The 18814-nt window shown below is 50.0% G+C and overlaps 1 protein-coding gene across 1 annotated transcript in view; it reads left to right on the forward strand.

Annotated features, from left to right (window-relative positions):
* The window catches only part of LOC140430315 (WD repeat-containing protein 88-like), a 66859-nt gene extending 49767 nt beyond the window's left edge, over positions 1 to 17092 (forward strand). The window contains exons 9-11 of the mRNA XM_072517754.1: positions 5780 to 5848; positions 13930 to 14022; positions 16234 to 17092. Coding sequence (XP_072373855.1) covers positions 5780 to 5848; positions 13930 to 14022; positions 16234 to 16446 — 375 coding nt within the window. The 3' untranslated portion in view covers positions 16447 to 17092. The remainder of the gene's footprint in view (positions 1 to 5779; positions 5849 to 13929; positions 14023 to 16233) is intronic.
* Positions 17093 to 18814: the final 1722 nt, after the last annotated feature.

Below are 18814 nucleotides of genomic sequence, written 5' to 3' on the forward strand. Positions count from 1 at the left end.
ACCTACTCACCGCACAGGACCTTCAACCGATGTTATACACCAGATACATCGATGACATTTTTTTCCTTTGGACCCACGGCGAAAAATCACTGAAACGACTACACGATGACATTAATAAGTTCCATCCAACCATCAGACTCACCATGGACTACTCTCCAAAATCAGTTGCATTCTTGGACACACTCGTCTCCATCAAGGACGGTCACCTCAGCACTTCGCTTTACCGCAAACCCACGGATAACCTCATGATGCTCCACTTCTCCAGCTTCCACCATAAACACATTAAAGAAGCCATCCCCTATGGACAAGCGCTCCGTATACACAGGATCTGCTCAGACGAGGAGGAGCGTAACAGACATCTACAGACGTTGAAAGATGCCCTCGTATGAACGGGATATGGCACTCGACTCATCGATCGACAGTTCCAACACGCCACAGCGAAAAACCGGACCGACCTCCTCAGAAGACAAACATGGGACACAACCGACAGAATACCCTTCGTCGTCCAGTACTTCCCCGGAGCGGAGAAACTACGTCATCTTCTTCACAGCCTTCAACACGTCATTGATGACGATGAACATCTTGCCAAGGTCATCCCCACACCCCCACTACTTGCCTTCAAACAACCGCGCAACCTCAAACGAACCATTGTTTGCAGCAAACTACCCAGTCTTCAGAACAGTGACCACGACACCACACAACCCTGTCATGGCAATCTCTGCAAGACGTGCCAGATCATTGACATGGATACCACTATTACACGTGAGAACACCACCCACCAGGTACGCGGTACATACTCGTGCGACTCGGCCAACGTTGTCTACCTCATACGCTGCAGGAAAGGATGTCCCGAAGCGTGGTACATTGGCGAGACCATGCAGACGCTGCGACAACGAATGAACGGACATCGCGCAACAATCACCAGGCAGGAATGTTCCCTTCCAGTCGGGGAACACTTCAGCAGTCAAGACATTCAGCCTCTGATCTCCGGGTAAACGTTCTCCAAGGCGGCCTTCAGGACCTGCGACAACGCAGAATCACCGAGCAGAAACTTATAGCCAAGTTCCGCACACATGAGTGCGGCCTCAACCGGGACCTGGGATTCATGTCACATTACATTCATCCCCCACCATCTGGCCTGCAAAATCCTACCAACTGTCCTGGCTTGAGACAATTCACACCTCTTTAACCTGGGGTTACCCCATCTCTGGATCTGTAAAGATTTAATCACCTGCTAATGCTCGCATTCCAAGCATTGTTTGGCATCTTTGAATTTGTCTATATATGTGTTTCTGGAACAGACCTCTGCATTCACCTGAGGAAGGAGCAGCGCTCCGAAAGCTAGTGACATCGAAACAAACCTGTTGGACTTTAACCTGGTGTTGTAAGACTTCGTACTGTGCTCACCCCAGTCCAACGCCGACATCTCCACATCACACATCTTTATCTTATGCAGCAACCTTTTGTGTGGCACCTTGTCAAAAGCTTTCTGGAAATCCAGATATACCACATCCATTGGCTCCCCGTTATCTACTGCACTGGTAACGTCCTCAAAAAATTCTACCAAATTAGTCAGACACGACCTACCCTTTGTGAACCCATGCTGTGTCTGCCCAATGGGACAATTTCCCTCCAGGTGCCCCGCTATTTCCTCCTTAATGATAGATTCCAGCATTTTCCGTACAACCGAAGTTAAGCTTACCGGCCTATAATTACCCGCTTTCTGCCGACCTCCTTTTTTAAACAGTGGTGTCACGTTTGCTACTTTCCAATCCTCTGGGACCACCCCAGAGTCTAGTGAATTTTGATAAATTATCACTAGTGCGTTTACAATTTCCCTAGCCATCTCTTTTAACAACTGGGATGCATCCCATCAGGGCCAGGAGACTTGTCTACCTTTAGCCCCATTAGCTTGCCCAATACTGCCTCTTTAGTGATGACAATCATCTCAAGGTCCTCACCTATCATATCCTTATTTCCATCAGTCACTGTCATGTTATTTGTGTCCTCCACTGGGAAGACTGACCCAAAAATCCTGTTCAGCTCCTCAGCCATTTCCCCGTCTCCTATTATGAAATCTCCCTTCTCATCTTCCAAAGGACCAATATTTACCTTAGCCACTCTTTTTTGTCTTATATATTTGTAGAAGCTTTTACTATCTGCTTTTATGTTCTGAGCCAGTTTACTTTCATAGTCTACCTTACTCTTCTTTATGGCTTTTTTAGTAGCTTTCTGTTGTCCCTAAAGACTTCCCAGTCCTCTAGTCTCCCACTAATTTTTGCCACTTTGTATGTTTTTTCCTTCAATTTGATACTCTCCCTCACCTCCTTAGACATCCACGGTCGATTTTTCCCCTTTCTACCGTCTTTTTTGTCGGTATGAACCTTTTCTGAACACTGTGAAAGATCACTCGGAAGGTTCTCCACTGTTCCTCAACTGCTTCACCATGAAGTCTTTGCTCCCAGTCTACCTTAGCTAGTTCTTCTCTCATCCCATTGTAATCGCCTTTGTTTAAGCACAAAACACTAGTGTTTGATTTTACCTTGTCATCCTCCATCTGTATTTTAAATTCCACCATATTGTGGTCGCTCCTTCCAAGAGGATCCCGAACTATGAGATCATTAATCAATCCTGCCTCATTACACAGGACCAGACCTAGGACCGCTTGTTCCCTTGTAGGTTCCATTACATACTGTTCCAGGAAATTATCCCGGGCACATTCTATAAACTCCTCCTCAAGGCTGCCTTTACCAACCTGGTTAAACCAATCGATATGCAGATTAAAATCTCCCATGATAACCGCTGTACCATTTCTACATGCATCCGTTATTTCTTTGCTTATTGCCTGCCCTACCATCCTGTTACTATTTGGTGGCCTATAGACTACTCCTATCAGTGACCTTTTCACCTTACTATTCCTGATTTCCACCCAAATTGATTCAACCTTGTCCTCCATAGCACCAATATCATCCCTTACTATTGCCCGGATGCCATCCTTAAACAACAAAGCTACACCACCGCCCTTACCGCCCATTCTATCCTTTCGTATAGTCTGATACCCTTGGATATTTAACTCCCAGTCGTGACCATCTTTTAACCATGTTTCAGTAATGGCCACTAAATCATAGTCATTCACGATGATTTGCGCCATCAACTCATTTACCTTATTTCGTATACTACGAGCATTCAGGTAAAGTACACTTATGCTGTTTTTTATGTCTTTGTTATGAATCCTAACACCTTTATCAGTAACTTTTCGCAATTTATTTTTCCTCTTACCCTTTCTCCTAATTTTCCTTGTCTTTGAACCCATATCTCTACATAATAACCTGTCACGTAACCTGCTGCCCTGATCTCCATTAACCATTATACTGTCCATAGCTTTACACTTCCCTTCCCCCCAACTTGCTAGTTTAAAGTCCTTGTGACCAACCTATTTATCCTATTCGCTAGAACACTGGTCCCAGAATGGTTCAGGTGAAGACCGTCCCAACGGTACAGGTCCCTCCTGCCCCAGTACTGATGCCAATGCCCCATGAAATGGAATCCCTCTTTCCCGCACCACTCCTTTAGCCACGTGTTAACTTCTCTAATTTTCTCAACCCTATGCCAATTGGCACGTGGCTCGGGTAGTAATCCAGAGATTATAACCCTGGAGGACCTGCTCTTTAATTTAGTCCCTAGTGTTTGATAATCCCCAAACAGGTCCTCTTTCCTAGTCTTACCTATGTTGTTAGTCCCAATGTGGACCACAACAACTGGATCCTCCCCCTCCCTCTCCAAAATCCTTTCAAGCCGATCAGAGATGTCCCTCACCCTGGCACCGGGCAGGCAACATACCATGCGGGACTCTCGATCTGGCTTACAAAGGATGCCATCAATCCCCCTAATTATAGAATCCCCTACAACTACCACTTGTCTTTTTGCTCCCCCCTCTTGAATGGCTTCCTGTACCATGGTGCAGTGGTCAGTCAACGCATCCTCCCTACAGCCCTCTTCCTCATCGACACAGGGAGCAAGTACCTCATACCTGTTGGACAAGGAATGTATGGCTGTGGCTCCTCAACTCCTAAACTCAGGATCCCCCTACCTGCCTCCCTTGCAGTCACACCACTCTGTCCCTGACCACTGTCCGAATTAACAGAACTTATTCTACCGGGTGTGACTGCCTCCTGAAACAAAGTGTCCAGGTAATGTTCCCCCTCCCTGATGTGCCGCAGTATGTGCAGCTCGGTCTCCAGCTCATCAATTCTGAGCCGAAGTTCCTCGAGCAGCCAACACTTGCTGCAGATGTGGTCACTGACGGTCTCAATGGGATCCACCAGTTCCATCATCATACAGCAACAGCACATCACCTGTCCAGCCATATTCAACTAGTTAATTAATTTAAATATTTTTGAAAAAAAAATTCTTTATAGAACCTCAAGGATAAACCCGAACACCAACAAAAACACAGCCCTCTCTCGCCACTCACCCGAACTCAGTCACTCACATAAACTCAGATGCACTCTGTTCCAATCAGCACTCAGTCACTCACCTAAACTCAGATGCACTCTGTTCCAATCAGCACTCTGTGTCTAAAGGCACTCCTGCCACACCTTAAGTGCACTCACCTCTCCCAGCACTGTCCCGGCTCTCTCCTCCCGCGCTTTTTAAATCTCCCGGCTCTCTCCTCCGGCTCTGTTTTCGCTGTCCTGGCTCTCTCTGCTCCCGCGCTGTTTTCGCTGTCCCGGCTCGCTCTGCTCCCGCGCTGTTTTCGCTGTCCTGGCTCTCTCCTCCCGCGCTTTTTATATCTCCCGGCTCTCTCCTCCGGCGCTGTTTTCGCTGTCCCGGCTCTCTCTGCTCCCGCGCTGTTTTCACTGTCCCGGCTCTCTCCTCCCGCGCTTTTTAAATCTCCCGGCTCTCTCCTCCGGCGCTGTTTTCGCTGTCCCGGCTCTCTCTGCTCCCGCGCTGTTTTCGCTGTCCCGGCTCTCTCCTCCCGCGCTTTTTAAATCTCCCGGCTCTCTCCTCCCGCGGTGTTTTCGCTGTCCCGGCTCTCTCTGCTCCCGCGCTGTTTTCGCTGTCCCGGCTCTCTCTGCTCCCGCGCTGTTTTCGCTGTCCCGGCTCTCTCCTCCCGCGCTTTTTAAATCTCCCGGCTCTCTCCTCCGGCGCTGCAGACAGGGTGAGAAGGGCAAGGAGGGAAAGTATACCTTTGTCACAGTCACACAGGATGTGAGAGGTGACTTTGCCAAGAGCTGTTTCAATACTTTGGCAAGGGGTGGAAGCCTAATTGGAGGTAATTAGTTGAAAAATAATTGACAAAAGAAGCAATGAAGAAGTTACATAGTGAGTTGTTGTGATCTGAAATGTGGTGCCGAAAAAGTCAAAGGGAGAACATTCAAAAGAGAATTGGACATAAAACAAGACAATAATAACTCCAATCGAAAATCAGCAAAAACTTCCTTACAAAGGTCATAGTGAGTATGTGGAACTCACTGCTACAGGGAGTGATTGAGGTAAATGGTATGGATATATTTAAGGGAAGTTGGATAAAAAGTGTTTAAAAGAAATAGCTGAATAAGCTGATGGGCTGAGATGAAATAGAGGGTGGGACGAGCCTAACCACCAGCATGGACCAGCTGGGCTGAAGGGCATTGTTTCTGTGCTGTATAACTCGAGAGACATCTGGCTGGTGAATTTTTGGAACGATATGAAACAGGAAATCTGGAACAATGTGGTATTAATCTGCTACCATGTACCCAGGTTTCTCTACTCTCACTCTCTGTCTCCCTCTCAACAGGATCACAAGGACTGGGTAATGGATGTTGCAATTTCCTCGAATAACAAGTGGATTCTCTCTGCCTGTAAGGTAGTGACTTTATTTGTGATAACTTAGAATATTTTCATCTACTTTCTACAAGACTTGCTCCTACAACAGCATATTCCAAACCTGTGACCTCTGTAACTTCAGAAGAGCATTATAAAACCACAAAGACGTAGGACTATAACTTAAGCAAGGAGTCAGGAGGGCTAGAAGGGGTCACAAAACGTCATTGGCAAATAGGGTTAAGGAAAATCCCAAGGCTTTTTACACGTACATAAAAAGCAAGAGGGTAGCCAGGGAGAGGGTTGGCCCACTGAAGGATAGGCAAGGGAATCTATGTCTGGAGCCAGAGGAAATGGGCGAGGTACTAAATGAAGACTTTGCATCAGTATTCACCAAAGAGAAGAAATTGGTAGATGTTGAGTCTGGAGAAGGGTGTGTAGATAGCCTGGGTCACATTGAGATCCAAAAAGACGAGGTGTTGGGTGTCTTAAAATATATTAAGGTAGATACTTTGGAAGGTCTAATGCAGGTAGGGAATATACAGTGAATGGTAGAACCCTCAAGAGTATTGAAAGTCAAAGAGATCTAGGAGTACAGGTCCACAGGTCACTGAAAGGGGCAACACGGGTGGAGAAGGTAGTCAAGAAGGCAAACGGCATGCTTGCCTTCATTGGCCGGGGCATTGAGTATAAGAATTGGCAAGTCATGTTGCAGCTGTATAGAACCTTAGTTAGGCCACACTTGGAGTATAGTGTTCAATTCTGGTCGCCACACTACCAGAAGGATGTGGAGGCTTTAGAGAGGGTGCAGAAGAGATTTACCAGAATGTTGCCTGGTATGGAGGGCATTAGCTATGAGGAGCGGTTGAATAAACTCGGTTTGTTCTCACTGGAACGAAGGAGGTTGAGGGGCGACCTGATAGAGGTCTACAAAATTATTTTTTTTAAATAACTTTTATTAAAGGTTTTCATAAAATATCAATAACACAATGAGAAATAATAAAACACATAGCAAATATATACACCCCCTCAGATCCCCCAGTGTAGACAAACAAAAATAAATAAAAATAAAAGATAGAACCCCCCCCCGGGTTGCTGCTGCTGCTGACCATTGTCTACTGTTCTGCCAGGAAGTCCAAGAACGGTTGCCACCGCCTGAAGAACCCTTGTACCGATCCCCTTAAGGCAATTTTCACCCTCTCCAATTTAATAAACCACGCCATATCTTTGATCCAGGTTTCCATGCTTGGGGGGCCTTGCATCCTTCCACTGAAGAAGAATCCTTCGCCGGGCTACCAGGGACGCAAAGGCCAGAATACCGGCCTCTTTCACCTCCTGCACTCCCGGCTCCTCTCCCAAATATTGCGAGCCCCCAAACCCGGTTTGACCCTGGATCCTATCACCCTCGACACCGTCCTCGCTACGCCCTTCCAAAATTCCTCCAGCATTGGGCATGCCCAGAACATATGGGTGTGATTTGCTGGGCTCCCTGAGCACCTAACACACCTGTCCTCACCCCCAAAGAACCGGCTCATCCTTGTCCCGGTCATGTGTGCCCTGTGCAGCACCTTAAACTGTATGAGGCTGAGCCTCGCGAACGAAGAGGAAGAATTCACCCTCCCTAGGGCATCTGCCCACATCCCCTCTTCGATCTCCCCTACCAACTCCTCCTCCCACTTACCTTTCAACTCCACCACCGAGGCCTCCTCCTCCTCCTGCATCACCTGGTAAGTTTCCGAGATCTTCCCCACTCCCACCCACCCCCCCCAGAGCACCCTGTCCTGTACTGTGTGGCAGTAGCCGCGGGAATTCCACCACCTGCTGTCTGGCAAACGCCCTTACCTGTAAGTACCTGAAGGTGTTCCCCGGGGGGGAGCCCGTACTTCTCCTCCAGCTCATCCAAGCTCGCGAACTTCCCGTCCACAAACAGGTCCCCCAACTTTCGTATCCCTGCCCTGTGCCACCCCGAAAACCCTCCACCTGTTCTTCCTGGGGCGAACTGGTGGTTCCCCTGTAATGGGGTCCACGCCGAGGCCCCAACTTCCCTCCTATGCCGCCTCCACTGTCCCCAAATTTTGAGGGCCGCCACCACCACCGGGCTCGTGGTATACCTCCTTGGAGGGACTGGCAGCGGTGCCGTTGCCAGCGCCCCCAGATTCGTACCCACACAGGACGCCGTCTCCAGCCTCTTCCATGCAGCCCCCTCCCCCTCCATCACCCACTTGCGCACCATCGTCGCATTGGCGGCCCAGTAGCACCCACAGAGGTTGGGCAGCGCCAGCCCCCCCCTATCTCTACTCCGCTCCAGGAACACCCTTCTCACCCTCGGAGTCGCTCGCGCCCACACAAACCCCATTATACTCCTGTTAACCCGCCTGAAAAATGCCTTCGGGATAAACACGGGGAAGGTCTACAAAATTATGAATGGCATAGACAGAGTGGATAGTCAGAGGCTTTCCCCCAGGGTAGAGGGGTCAATTACTAGGGGGCATAGGTTTAAGGTGAGAGGGGCAAGGTTTAGAGGAGATGTACGAGGCCAGTTTTTTACACAGAGGGTGGTGGATACCTGGAACTCGCTACCGGAGGAGGTGGTGGAAGCAGGGACGATAGGGACATTTAAGGGGCATCTTGACAAATACATGAATAGGATGGGAATAGAGGGATACGGACTCAGGAAGTGTAGAAGATTGTAGTTTAGTCGGGCAGCATGGTCGGCACAGGCTTGGAGGGCCGAAGGGCCTGTTCCTGTGCTGTACTTTTCTTTGTTCTTTGTATTACTAGTCCAGTGACAATACCACTACACCACCATCTCCACTTTCGAGGACAGCTTGTGCCGCAAGAGACTTCATCTCAACAAACAGACAACACGACACCTGTGCCACGTCCTTGAGGTCTTGGCACCCATGGAAGAGGAGGACAGCTGCTCCTAGTGGCCGTGAAGGTCACCACAGCTCTGAACGTCTATGAAACTGGTTTGTTCCAGGGACTTGTATTTCCAGGGCATTTCTCAAGCTACAGCCCACACGTTCATCCGTGAGGTCACGGATGCCCTGATTGCCCGGGCATCAAATTATATCAACCTTGCAGGATTCTCTGCCATTGCCAGGATACCCCAGGGCCAGGAGGCAATAGATGGCACGCATGTTGCCTTCCGCACATCGCGGCATCGGGGAGTGCCCTTCATTAACCTGAAGGGGTTCCACTTCCTGAATGTTCAACTCGTCTGCAACCACCATCTCTGGGTCATGCACATGTGAGCCACTTCCAGGGCCTGTGCAAGACAGCGCCATCCTGGGATACTCGGCTATCCCCGACGTCTTCGAGGATCCCCCCAGGATGACAGGTTGGCTCTTGGGGGATAAGGAATATCCACTGAGGTCCTGGCTGATGACGCCAGTGCAGCAGTCGGAGACCGAGATGCAGGCCTGATAGAACAAGGTCCTTGTTGCCACCCATGCTGTCATTGACTGGCGCACCAGACTGTTCAAAATGCGGTTGCAATGCCTGGACCCTCTGATGGTGCCCTCCACAACCTGGCACAGCAGCGGCACGACATGCTGGAGGAGGTGGAGGAGGGACGGGCGGCCTCATTTGAGGAAGAGGGACGAGAGGAGCCAGACCAGGAGAGGCTGGAGGACAAGCCAGGGGAGGAGCCTCAGGAGGTGTTGGAGGATGGAGGATAGGTGGCAGCGAGGATCTGGCATGCCCGTAGGGTCAGGCAGGCCCTCATCCTCGGCCTATTCTCATAGCAAGAGACTTTATCCGTCAGTTCACGCCTTTCCCCTCAATCCACACCCCCGCAATCCCTTCTCACCCACTTCGCACCTTTCCGTACCATTCCCCGACCCTCCACTCCACCCCCCCCACCCCCCAACCCCCACCCCAACCATGCCAGGATAGGCACGGTGGCACAGTGGTTAACACTGCTGCCTCACAGCACCAGGGACCCGGGTTCAATTCTGGTCTCAGGTGTCTGTGTGGAGTTTGTACGTTCTCCCCGTGTCTGCGTGGGTTTCCTCCGGGTGCTCCGGTTTCCTCCCACAGTCCAAAGATGTGCAGGTTAGGTGGCCATGATAAATTGCCCCTTAATGCCCAAATGTTAGGTAGGGTTATGGGGATAGGGCGGGGGATTGGGACTGAGTAGAGTGCTCTTTCGGAGGGTCGATGCAGACCTGATGGGGCGATTTGCCTCCTTCTGCACTGTAGGGATTCTCTGATTACCCTGATCCACCCTCCAAGAGTCTGTACAACATCGCCCCAGGGTGATGGGCCAGTGTGGGCACTGTCAGCGGGTCACTGTACAGGAGAGTGAGGATTACTCGCTGTGAGGAAAGCTCTGGTGCTCCTCAGTTTATGCCAAAGTCTGACTCCTGTCTTTCTGCTGACAGCGCCTCACACCCATCCTCTGAACGGGGTCTGCATCGGGGGCGTTTGATCTTGGCCCACTGTGCCCGGGAGGCGGAGGGTGAGAAGGGCGGAGGACAACAGGGGTGCCTGGGGTGGCAGAGGGTGGGAGGAGCGGAGGACAACAGGGGTGCCTGGGGTGGCAGAGGGTGGGAGGAGCGGAGGACAACAGGGGTGCCTGGGGTGGCAGAGGGTGGGAGGAGCGGAGGACAACAGGGAGTGGGGTGCAGGCTGCCCGCTATGAAGATTAATGTGACAGAGGCTTCACATGTATCAGGTGTAGCATGTTTGAAATGTGAACATTTAACATTTCCATTCCGCCCAACTACAGATAGTGCTTCCCCCTCAACCCAGTGTCCCCTTAGTAATCCTTTCTCTTCTTGATCTTTCATGGTCTAGGGCTATGTCTCGATGTGTCCCCAGGATGCACATCAGAGATGGAGGCAGCCTGCTGCTTTCTGCGGCCTGTGACCTTGGGTGCCCTTAGCGGACATCCTCTGGAGGGCCTGAAGTCGGAGGGCCCCAGCCGACTTACTGGTGTCACTGTGCCACCCTGTTCTGCCCGCTGCCGTTGAGATGCACCAGTGTCAGGACGGGAGGATTCGGAGGAACTAGTGACTGCCATCGTCTCCTTGATGCAGGCCCTGGGGGTCTCCATGGGACAGAGGGCAGCTGGAGTGAGCTCCAGAGGCCTCTGCGGCATCTGGCTCTGCCAGTCCTGGCGGCTTCCCATTGTCTGGACCATGGCGTCAACACCCTCAAAGATGTTCCTCAGTGACTGGGCCATGAGAACATAAGAACTAGGAACAGGAGTAGGCCATCTGGCCCCTCGAGCCTGCTCCGCCATTCAATGAGATCATGGCTGATCTTTGTGGACTCAGCTCCACTCTCCGGCCCGTACGCCATATCCCCGAATCCCTTTATTCTTTAGAAAGGTATCTATCTTTTTCTTAAAAACGTTTAAAGAAGGAGCCTCAACTGCTTCATTGGGCAAGGAATTCCATCGATTCACAACCCTTTGGGTGAAGAAGTTCCTCCTAAACTTGGTCCTAAATCTACTTCCCCTTATTTTGAGGCTATGCCCCCTGCTTTCCCCGACCAGTGGAAACAACCTGCCCGCATCTATCCTATCTATTCCCTTCATAATTTTATATGTTTCAATAAGATCCCCCCGCATCCTTCTAAACTCCAATGAGTACAGTCCCAGTCTACTCAACCTCTCGTCATAATCTAATCCCCTCAACTCTGGGATCAACCTAGTGAATCTCCTCTGCACTCCCTCCAGTGCCAATATGTCCTTTCTCAGGTAACCAAAACTGACCAAAACTGAACACAATACTCCAGATGTGGCCTCACTAACACCCTATACAATTGCAGCATAAGCTCCCTAGTCTTGAACTCCATCCCTCTAGCAATGAAAGACAAAACTCGATTAGCCTTCTTAATCACCTGTTGCACCTGCACACCAACTTTTTGCGACTCGTGCACCAGCACACCCAGGTCCCTCTGCACAGCAGCATGTTTTAACATCTTACCGTTTAAATAATAATCCATTCTGCTGTTATTCCTCCCAAAATGGATAGCCTCACACTTGGCAACATTGAATTCCATCTGCCAGACCCTAGCCCATTCACCTAACCTATCCAAATCCTTCTGCAGACTTCCAGTATCCTCTGCACTTTTTGCTTTACCACTCATCTTAGTGTCGTCTGCAAACTTTGCCACATTGCACTTGGTCCCCAACTCCAAATCATCTATGTAAATTGTGAACAACTGCGGGCCCAACACTGATCCTTGAATGACCCCACTAGTTACAGGTTGCCAACCAGAGAAGCACCCATTTATCCCCACTCTCTGCTTTCTGTTAGTTAACCAATCCTCTACCCATGCTACCACTTTACCCTCAATGCCATGCATCTTTAGTTTATGCAGCAACCTTTTGTGTAGCACCTTGTCAAAAGCTTTCTGGAAATCCAGATATACCACATCCATTGGCTCCCCGTTATCTACTGCACTGGTAACGTCCTCAGAAAATTCTACCAAATTAGTCAGACACGACCTACCCTTTGTGAACCCATGCTGCGTCTGCCCAATGGGACAATTTCCCTCCAGGTGCCCCTATCATTTCCTCCTTAATGATAGATTCCAGCATTTTCCGTACAACCGAAGTTAAGCTTACCGGCCTATAATTACCCGCTTTCTGCTGACCTCCTTTTTTAAACAGTGGTGTCACGTTTGCTACTTTCCAATCCTCTGGGACCACCCCAGAGTCTAGTGAATTTTGATAAATTATCACTAGTGCGTTTACAATTTCCCTCGCCCTGCAGTGCCATGGCAATGTCTACCTGTGTCTGGGAAATGTCCCACATTGTCGGCATCATCTCCGGTGCCCGTAGCCTTTGCGACTCCAATCAGCTATACACTCGCTGAAATGTCGCTGATATCCCCTCATGAATCTCACAGCAGACAAGGGCAGCAAGGTGGCACAGTGGTTAGCCCTGCTGCCACACAGCGCTGAGGACCCGGGTTCGATCCCGGCTCAGGGTCACTCCGTGTGGAGTTTGCACATTCTCCCTGTGTCTGTGTGAGTTCCTCCCCCACAACCCAAAGATGTGCAGGGTAGGTGGATTGGCCATGCTCAATTGCCCCTTAATTGGAAAAAAAATAATTGGGTACTCTAAATTTATTTTAAAAAATGAGTCTCACGGCTGTGTCTTGTCATCTGTATCAGCTCCGGGAGAACCTTGTCCAGAGGCTCAGCATCTGACTGGGACTCAGCTGAATCCTGGGATCCAGCAGACCTCCCACTCTGACTCCCATGGGTATTCCTGCGCCCATCTGATGTCCCATCCCTTTCCCACTTATTATGGACTATCTTCTGCGGGGACACAGAGAGGGCATTGTGAACTGCACACTTGATGGGTTAGGGAAGTGTATAGCAGGTGGCATGTGTGGGCATTGCACCCAAACATGAAGGAGTTGTGCTGGTGGGTGCCAGGGCGTCCTGAGGAGCAGCATGAAGATCAGGTGTGCGGAGGGTGCAAGGTGTCAGCCAGGGAGGGGGGTGGGGGGGGGGGGGGGGGGGGAATTTGAGGGGTGGCAGGCAGTACTGATGCCAGGAGAGAGGTGGTAACTTACGGTGGCAGCTCGGTGAAGGTTGTTGGTCTTCTTCTGACATTGTACAGTGACCCTCCTGGTCATGCTGCCCGCACTGACAGTCGCTGCCACTGCCTCCCAGGTGGTATTGGTGACTCTGCTGCTTGTCCTCCGACCCCCTCGGAGGAACAGGGTGCCCGGTCTCGCACCCACAGCGTCGAGAGGCCTGGCCAGGTCGGCATCCCTAAAGTGAGGAGCAGGGCTGCACGCTGCCGTACTTGTGTGCTGACCGGGAGTGAGTGGGGAGGGAGCGTTTAAAAGCAGCTCCGTTTGGTTAACGGCAAGATGCTGAAGCGCGCGTCTGGTGAATCAGGCGGCGAGGGAGCCAGTAATGTCGAGAAGCCCGTGGGGGCCCGTTTCCGGCACTGAGTGCCATTAAATATGGGTTGTGATCTCACCAACCTGGTCACCGAGAAACACCCAGCCAATCACACCCAAAATGAGACAGAAATCGCGCCTTCTGTCTCTGTTCTCAATGCAATTGTTTAATTATCGGAACCTAGCTCTGTTTCTAAGACCTTCATTTGCTGTTTCTAGGTTTCTCACTTATTCTATATTTTCTAGGATTCTACTGTGCGCTTGTGGGACATTGAGAACATAGACCAGGTTCCAGCCGTCAAAGCTGAATGGAAGGCACACGGGGAGAAAGTTCTGCAGGTTTGGGGGTTTGATCTCTTCTCTGTTTAGCACAGGGGCAGGGAGCGACTTTCCTCTCTTCCTGTGTGATGGCAGCTTTATTTTCAGACTGTCTGTAATTACAGTTAATTTTCAGGTTTTCACAGCAGACTGTCACTGAGCCAGGCCGACCCCGCACTCTCTCACTTCACATCGCCGATCTGTGCTGTACTCTGGGCTGGATGGTACAGCCTCTAATTCACCTCAGTTCACTTGAATTAGGGGGTGGAAAATATTCTCCAAGCTCCTGCTAATCATTGCAAATCGAGATAGCTGATAAAACATCAAATATAACCCTGCGCTTTATTCTTATAGGCATAGAATACAAAATCGTGGATGTTATGATAAATCTTTCTAAATCGCTGCTTAGATCCCAGCTGGAGGATTGTGTCCAATTCTGGGCCCCACCCTTCAGAAAGGATGTCAAAGCCTGGAAGAGGCTGCGGAGGAGATTTACCGTAATGGGATCAGCAAGGGCGGTACAGTGGTTAGCAGTGCTGCCTCACAGGGACATGGGTCCGAGTTCGGCCTCGGCTCACTGTCTGTGCGGAGTCTGCACTTTCTCCCCATGTCTGCGTGGGTTTCCTCCGGGTGCTCCAGGTTCCTCCCACAGTCCAACTAGGAACTTTCAAAATGATATTAGTTAATATATATTTGTGTCTGTGTGCTTGTGTATATGTATGCAGCTGTGGGGTAGATGTGTACCTGTGGGGGGGAGAGTGTACCTGTGGGAGGGTGGGTATGTACCTGTGGGGGGGGTGTGCGTACCTATGGTGTGTGTGTGAGTACCTGTGGGACGGTGTGCCAACCTGTGGGATGTGTGGAAGGTGTGCACGCCTGTGAGTGCATGCCTGCAAGTGTGTGTGTGTGTACACGCCTGTGTGTGTGTGCACCCGAGTGTGTGTGTGCATCTGCAGTATGTGTGGGTGCACGCCTACGAGTGCTTGTCTGTAAGAAATTGCGTGGGAATATTCCTGTGATGTGCACATGCGGCTCATTCATCTGCCTGATCCATCATTGAGGACTTGAAATGTGTGTTTTCATTGGGTTTCACTCCCCCTAATCCACCCGGAGCCATGCAGCAGGCTGACCTCTTGCAGGTTTTAGCTGAGATGGTCTTGGTGGAAAGCCAAGATGTGAACTGATCCACAACCATTCTACTTTCCTGAGATACGAAGGACATACCAATACGGAGGTTCTACTTGGCAAGCAGGAGGGGAGAGGGCAGAACCCCAGCTGCTCAAAGACCCCTCTTCCTCAGGGCAACTCTTGTCCACTCTGCCCAAAGACCTGTGGGCCCAGCATTGGCCCTGATGCGTCACCACCCGAGGACACAAATCATGAACAGTACGAAGTCTTACAACACCAGGTTAAAGTCCAACAGGTTTGTTGGAAGATTCACCTGAGGAAGGAGCAGCGCTCCGAAAGCTAGTGACATCGAAACAAACCTGTTGGACTTTAACCTGGTGTTGTAAGACTTGGTACTGTGCTCACCCCAGTCCAACGCATGCATCTCCACATCATGACAAATCATGAAGACTAGTGGACGCCATCCTTGTTTCAAGGAGGGACTGACAATGATGATGTTGTACCTGGGTGTGTGTGCAAGTGTCTGTGTGTATGTGTAGTGTCTGTATGTGCTTGTGGTGTCTGTGTGTGTGTAGCATGTGTGTGCTTGCGGCGCATGTATGTGCACATGTGGCACGTATATGCATGCATGTTTGCATGTGGTGTCTGTGTGCGTGTGGTGTCTGTGTGTGCATGTGGTGCCTGTATGGCATGTGTGGTGCATGTGGCCTGTGTGCGCATGCATGAGTGTGTGCGGCTTGTGTGTTGTGCATGCGGATGGGTGTGGCATGTGTGCATACATGCAGCCTGTGTGTATGCATATGTGTGTGTGTGCGTGTGTATATGTGCACATGTGTGCATGCATGTGCATGTGTGTGTATGCGTGCCGCATGTCTGTGTGTATGTGTGTGAGTGTCACATATGAGTGTGAGTGTATGTGTGTGGGTGCGCGTGCATATGTATGTCGCATGTGTGTGTGTATGTGTGTGGGTGCACATGTGTATGTGTATCGCATGTGTGTGTGAGTATGTATGTGTGAGTGTAAGTGTGGGTACGCGTGCATGTGTAAGTGTATTTGCCATTCATTGCCTTGTCTCCCGATGATGTCTTTCCTCTTCTCTTCAGTGTGCACATTGTGGAAAGCCGTTCTCCTGCTGCCACGAGGACAACTCGGAGTTTGTGACTCTCTGCGTGTTCTGTCGTCTATCAGCATCACCGTGGACCTCGCATCTCACCTTGACCACTCTGCCAAGCCTCTCAGCACCAGCCCCACCCCGACCCGCACCTCCACCTCCAGCTTCACACCATGGATCAAGGCAAGGTCACACAGCCCATTAGTTTCTGCATTTGGTGATGATTTTCACACCATGATGGAATGCCTTCCCTCTCCTCAGCCTGCCTTGCTCAGGAATAAAAAATTCCACCAATGGAAGGAATTAAATGTCATACTCTCTGTGACCATCAGCCACCTTTCCTGACAGATATTGAATGTGCCGGTCAGACCTCTGGGGAACAGCGTTTCTAACCTCTACCTCTCAGCAAAGCTGGGAAGTTTGCACTGATACCTCTGGAACTGGATCTCATTCCCAAACTTTCTACAAATGTATCCATTTCATTCCGTTTGCTGCTCTGGAATCTTGGCCTGTCCTCACAGCTCAGCACCTACTTGAATCTTTGTCTATAACTCAGTCTCGTTGTCCTAAACACCAGTTCTCAGTGTTTCCTCATTCCCTGCTCGTCTGCCTGAACCCTGTCTAATATAAGGTCAGCCAAAGGACCCCCCTCCTCCCCCTCTATGGAGAATAGAAATGTTTCAGGATAACAAACCCAATGAAGAGATTTCTGCCTATTTCTAACAATTACCTTGGGGTTGACAATCCTGATTTGTTTTCTAGATTTAAATCACTTTGTGGACACTTTGTGATTTCATCCAGTTTGATTGCCCATTCGGAAGAATGTTCACACAATAAAACAAATAACAAACTCTCTGGGGTTGTAACCTCTTTCTTTACACCCAATCTCACCCAAATATTTTCAGATATTGAGGGCCTTGGATTTAATCCAATTCAGTTTCCTATCGAGACCTGGACTTTATTCAGCGCTGGGGAATCAGATCAGCACCAGGCACGCCAGCAGAGCGAGCTAAACTAGCACAGTGCAACAGATCAATGCGGAATATGAGGAGGCTGAAACATTCCTGGTGCCAGACTTTGGCAAGGATCTCATCACAAAATAGATAGGGATGAGGGAGGCCATTCACTGCCCCTCCCATCCCACCCAATCACCATAACCTAACCTGTACATCCCTGGACACTAAGAGTCAATTTATCATGGCCAATCCACCTAACCTGCACATCTTTGGATAGGAAATGGCGACTATTCAAGGAGCATATGGGGGAACTGCAACAATTGTTTATTCTTGTCTGGCACAAAAGTAAAACAGGAAAGGTGGCCAAACCATGACTTACAGTCAGAAACAGGAATATATAATGGGGAACAAAGAAATGGCTGAGCAAATAGACACATACTTTGGTTCTGTCTTCACAAATGAGGACACATGTAACATACGAGAAATGTTGGGGTTTAGTGAGTGGGAGGAACTGAAGGAGATCAATATTAGTAGAGAAATGGTGTTGGGGAAATTGATGGGATTGAAGGCTGATAAATCTCCAGGGTCTGGGTAATCTACAGAGTACTTACAAAAATTACTCTAGGAATAGTGGATGCGTTGGTGGTCACCTTCCAGGATTCTAAGGACTCTGGAACAGTTCCTACAGAATTGAGGGTGGCTAATGTAACCCCACTTTTTAAAAAGGTTCGGGTTAGGGTTAGGTGTTGTAAGACTTCTTACTGTGCTCACCCCAGTCCAACGCCGGCATCCCCACATCATGGCTACCATCGACACCGCAAACTGCCGGCTCAAAGTGGAGAGGATCTCCAGGAAGATCGCGCATATAGACACTGACATTAAGTTTCTACAAAGATGCAAGAAAGCAGACAAGATCCCGAAAGGGCTACAGATCACAAACCCACTCAAGTCGACCTACAACACAGACTACGCTGAGAGGCTCTGCCGTCGCACCTCTCTCACACTCCTCAACCACCTTGTACGCCAGCTCTACAGCAGATGCCGCAACCTGGAAACCAAGATAGAGGCCATATTCTCAACTTGCGCTCAGGATGCAGCAGACCAGCTGCGGAACACCGCCAAACAGATGAGGCAACAATACTATGCCACCTATATGCACACCAAGAACAGGAAGCTTGAGAAACTCGGCAACACCACCAGCAGCAACCATGCCTCCCCCGGTACTACAGTAGAAACCAATACAGGGAAATCTATTGTCAACTTGTCCGACTACACCCATCAACCAGACGAAATCGAAGTCCTCAGCAGAGGGCTCAATTTCTGCACCACCACCAAAATGGACCCCATCAGTCTCGCGGCAGACATGGAGGAATTCATCAGGCGAATGAGGCTCCGGGAGTTCTTCCACAGACCCCAAGAGGCCGACAGCGAACCCAATGAGTCAACCAATGAACCGGAACAGCAGACCGAGAGATCCGCGGTGCAGCAACCGAAGAGGAAAGAGTTGAGTTGGACCCCTCCGGAAGGCCGCTGCCTTAGACTCGACATGTATGCTCAAGCCGTCAGGAGTCGCGTCAATGCCAGATTCATCAGTCGCATTCACAAGACAGCCCCAAA

The sequence above is a fragment of the Scyliorhinus torazame genome, chromosome 10 (assembly GCF_047496885.1).
Source record: "Scyliorhinus torazame isolate Kashiwa2021f chromosome 10, sScyTor2.1, whole genome shotgun sequence".
Classification (NCBI taxonomy): domain Eukaryota; kingdom Metazoa; phylum Chordata; class Chondrichthyes; order Carcharhiniformes; family Scyliorhinidae; genus Scyliorhinus; species Scyliorhinus torazame.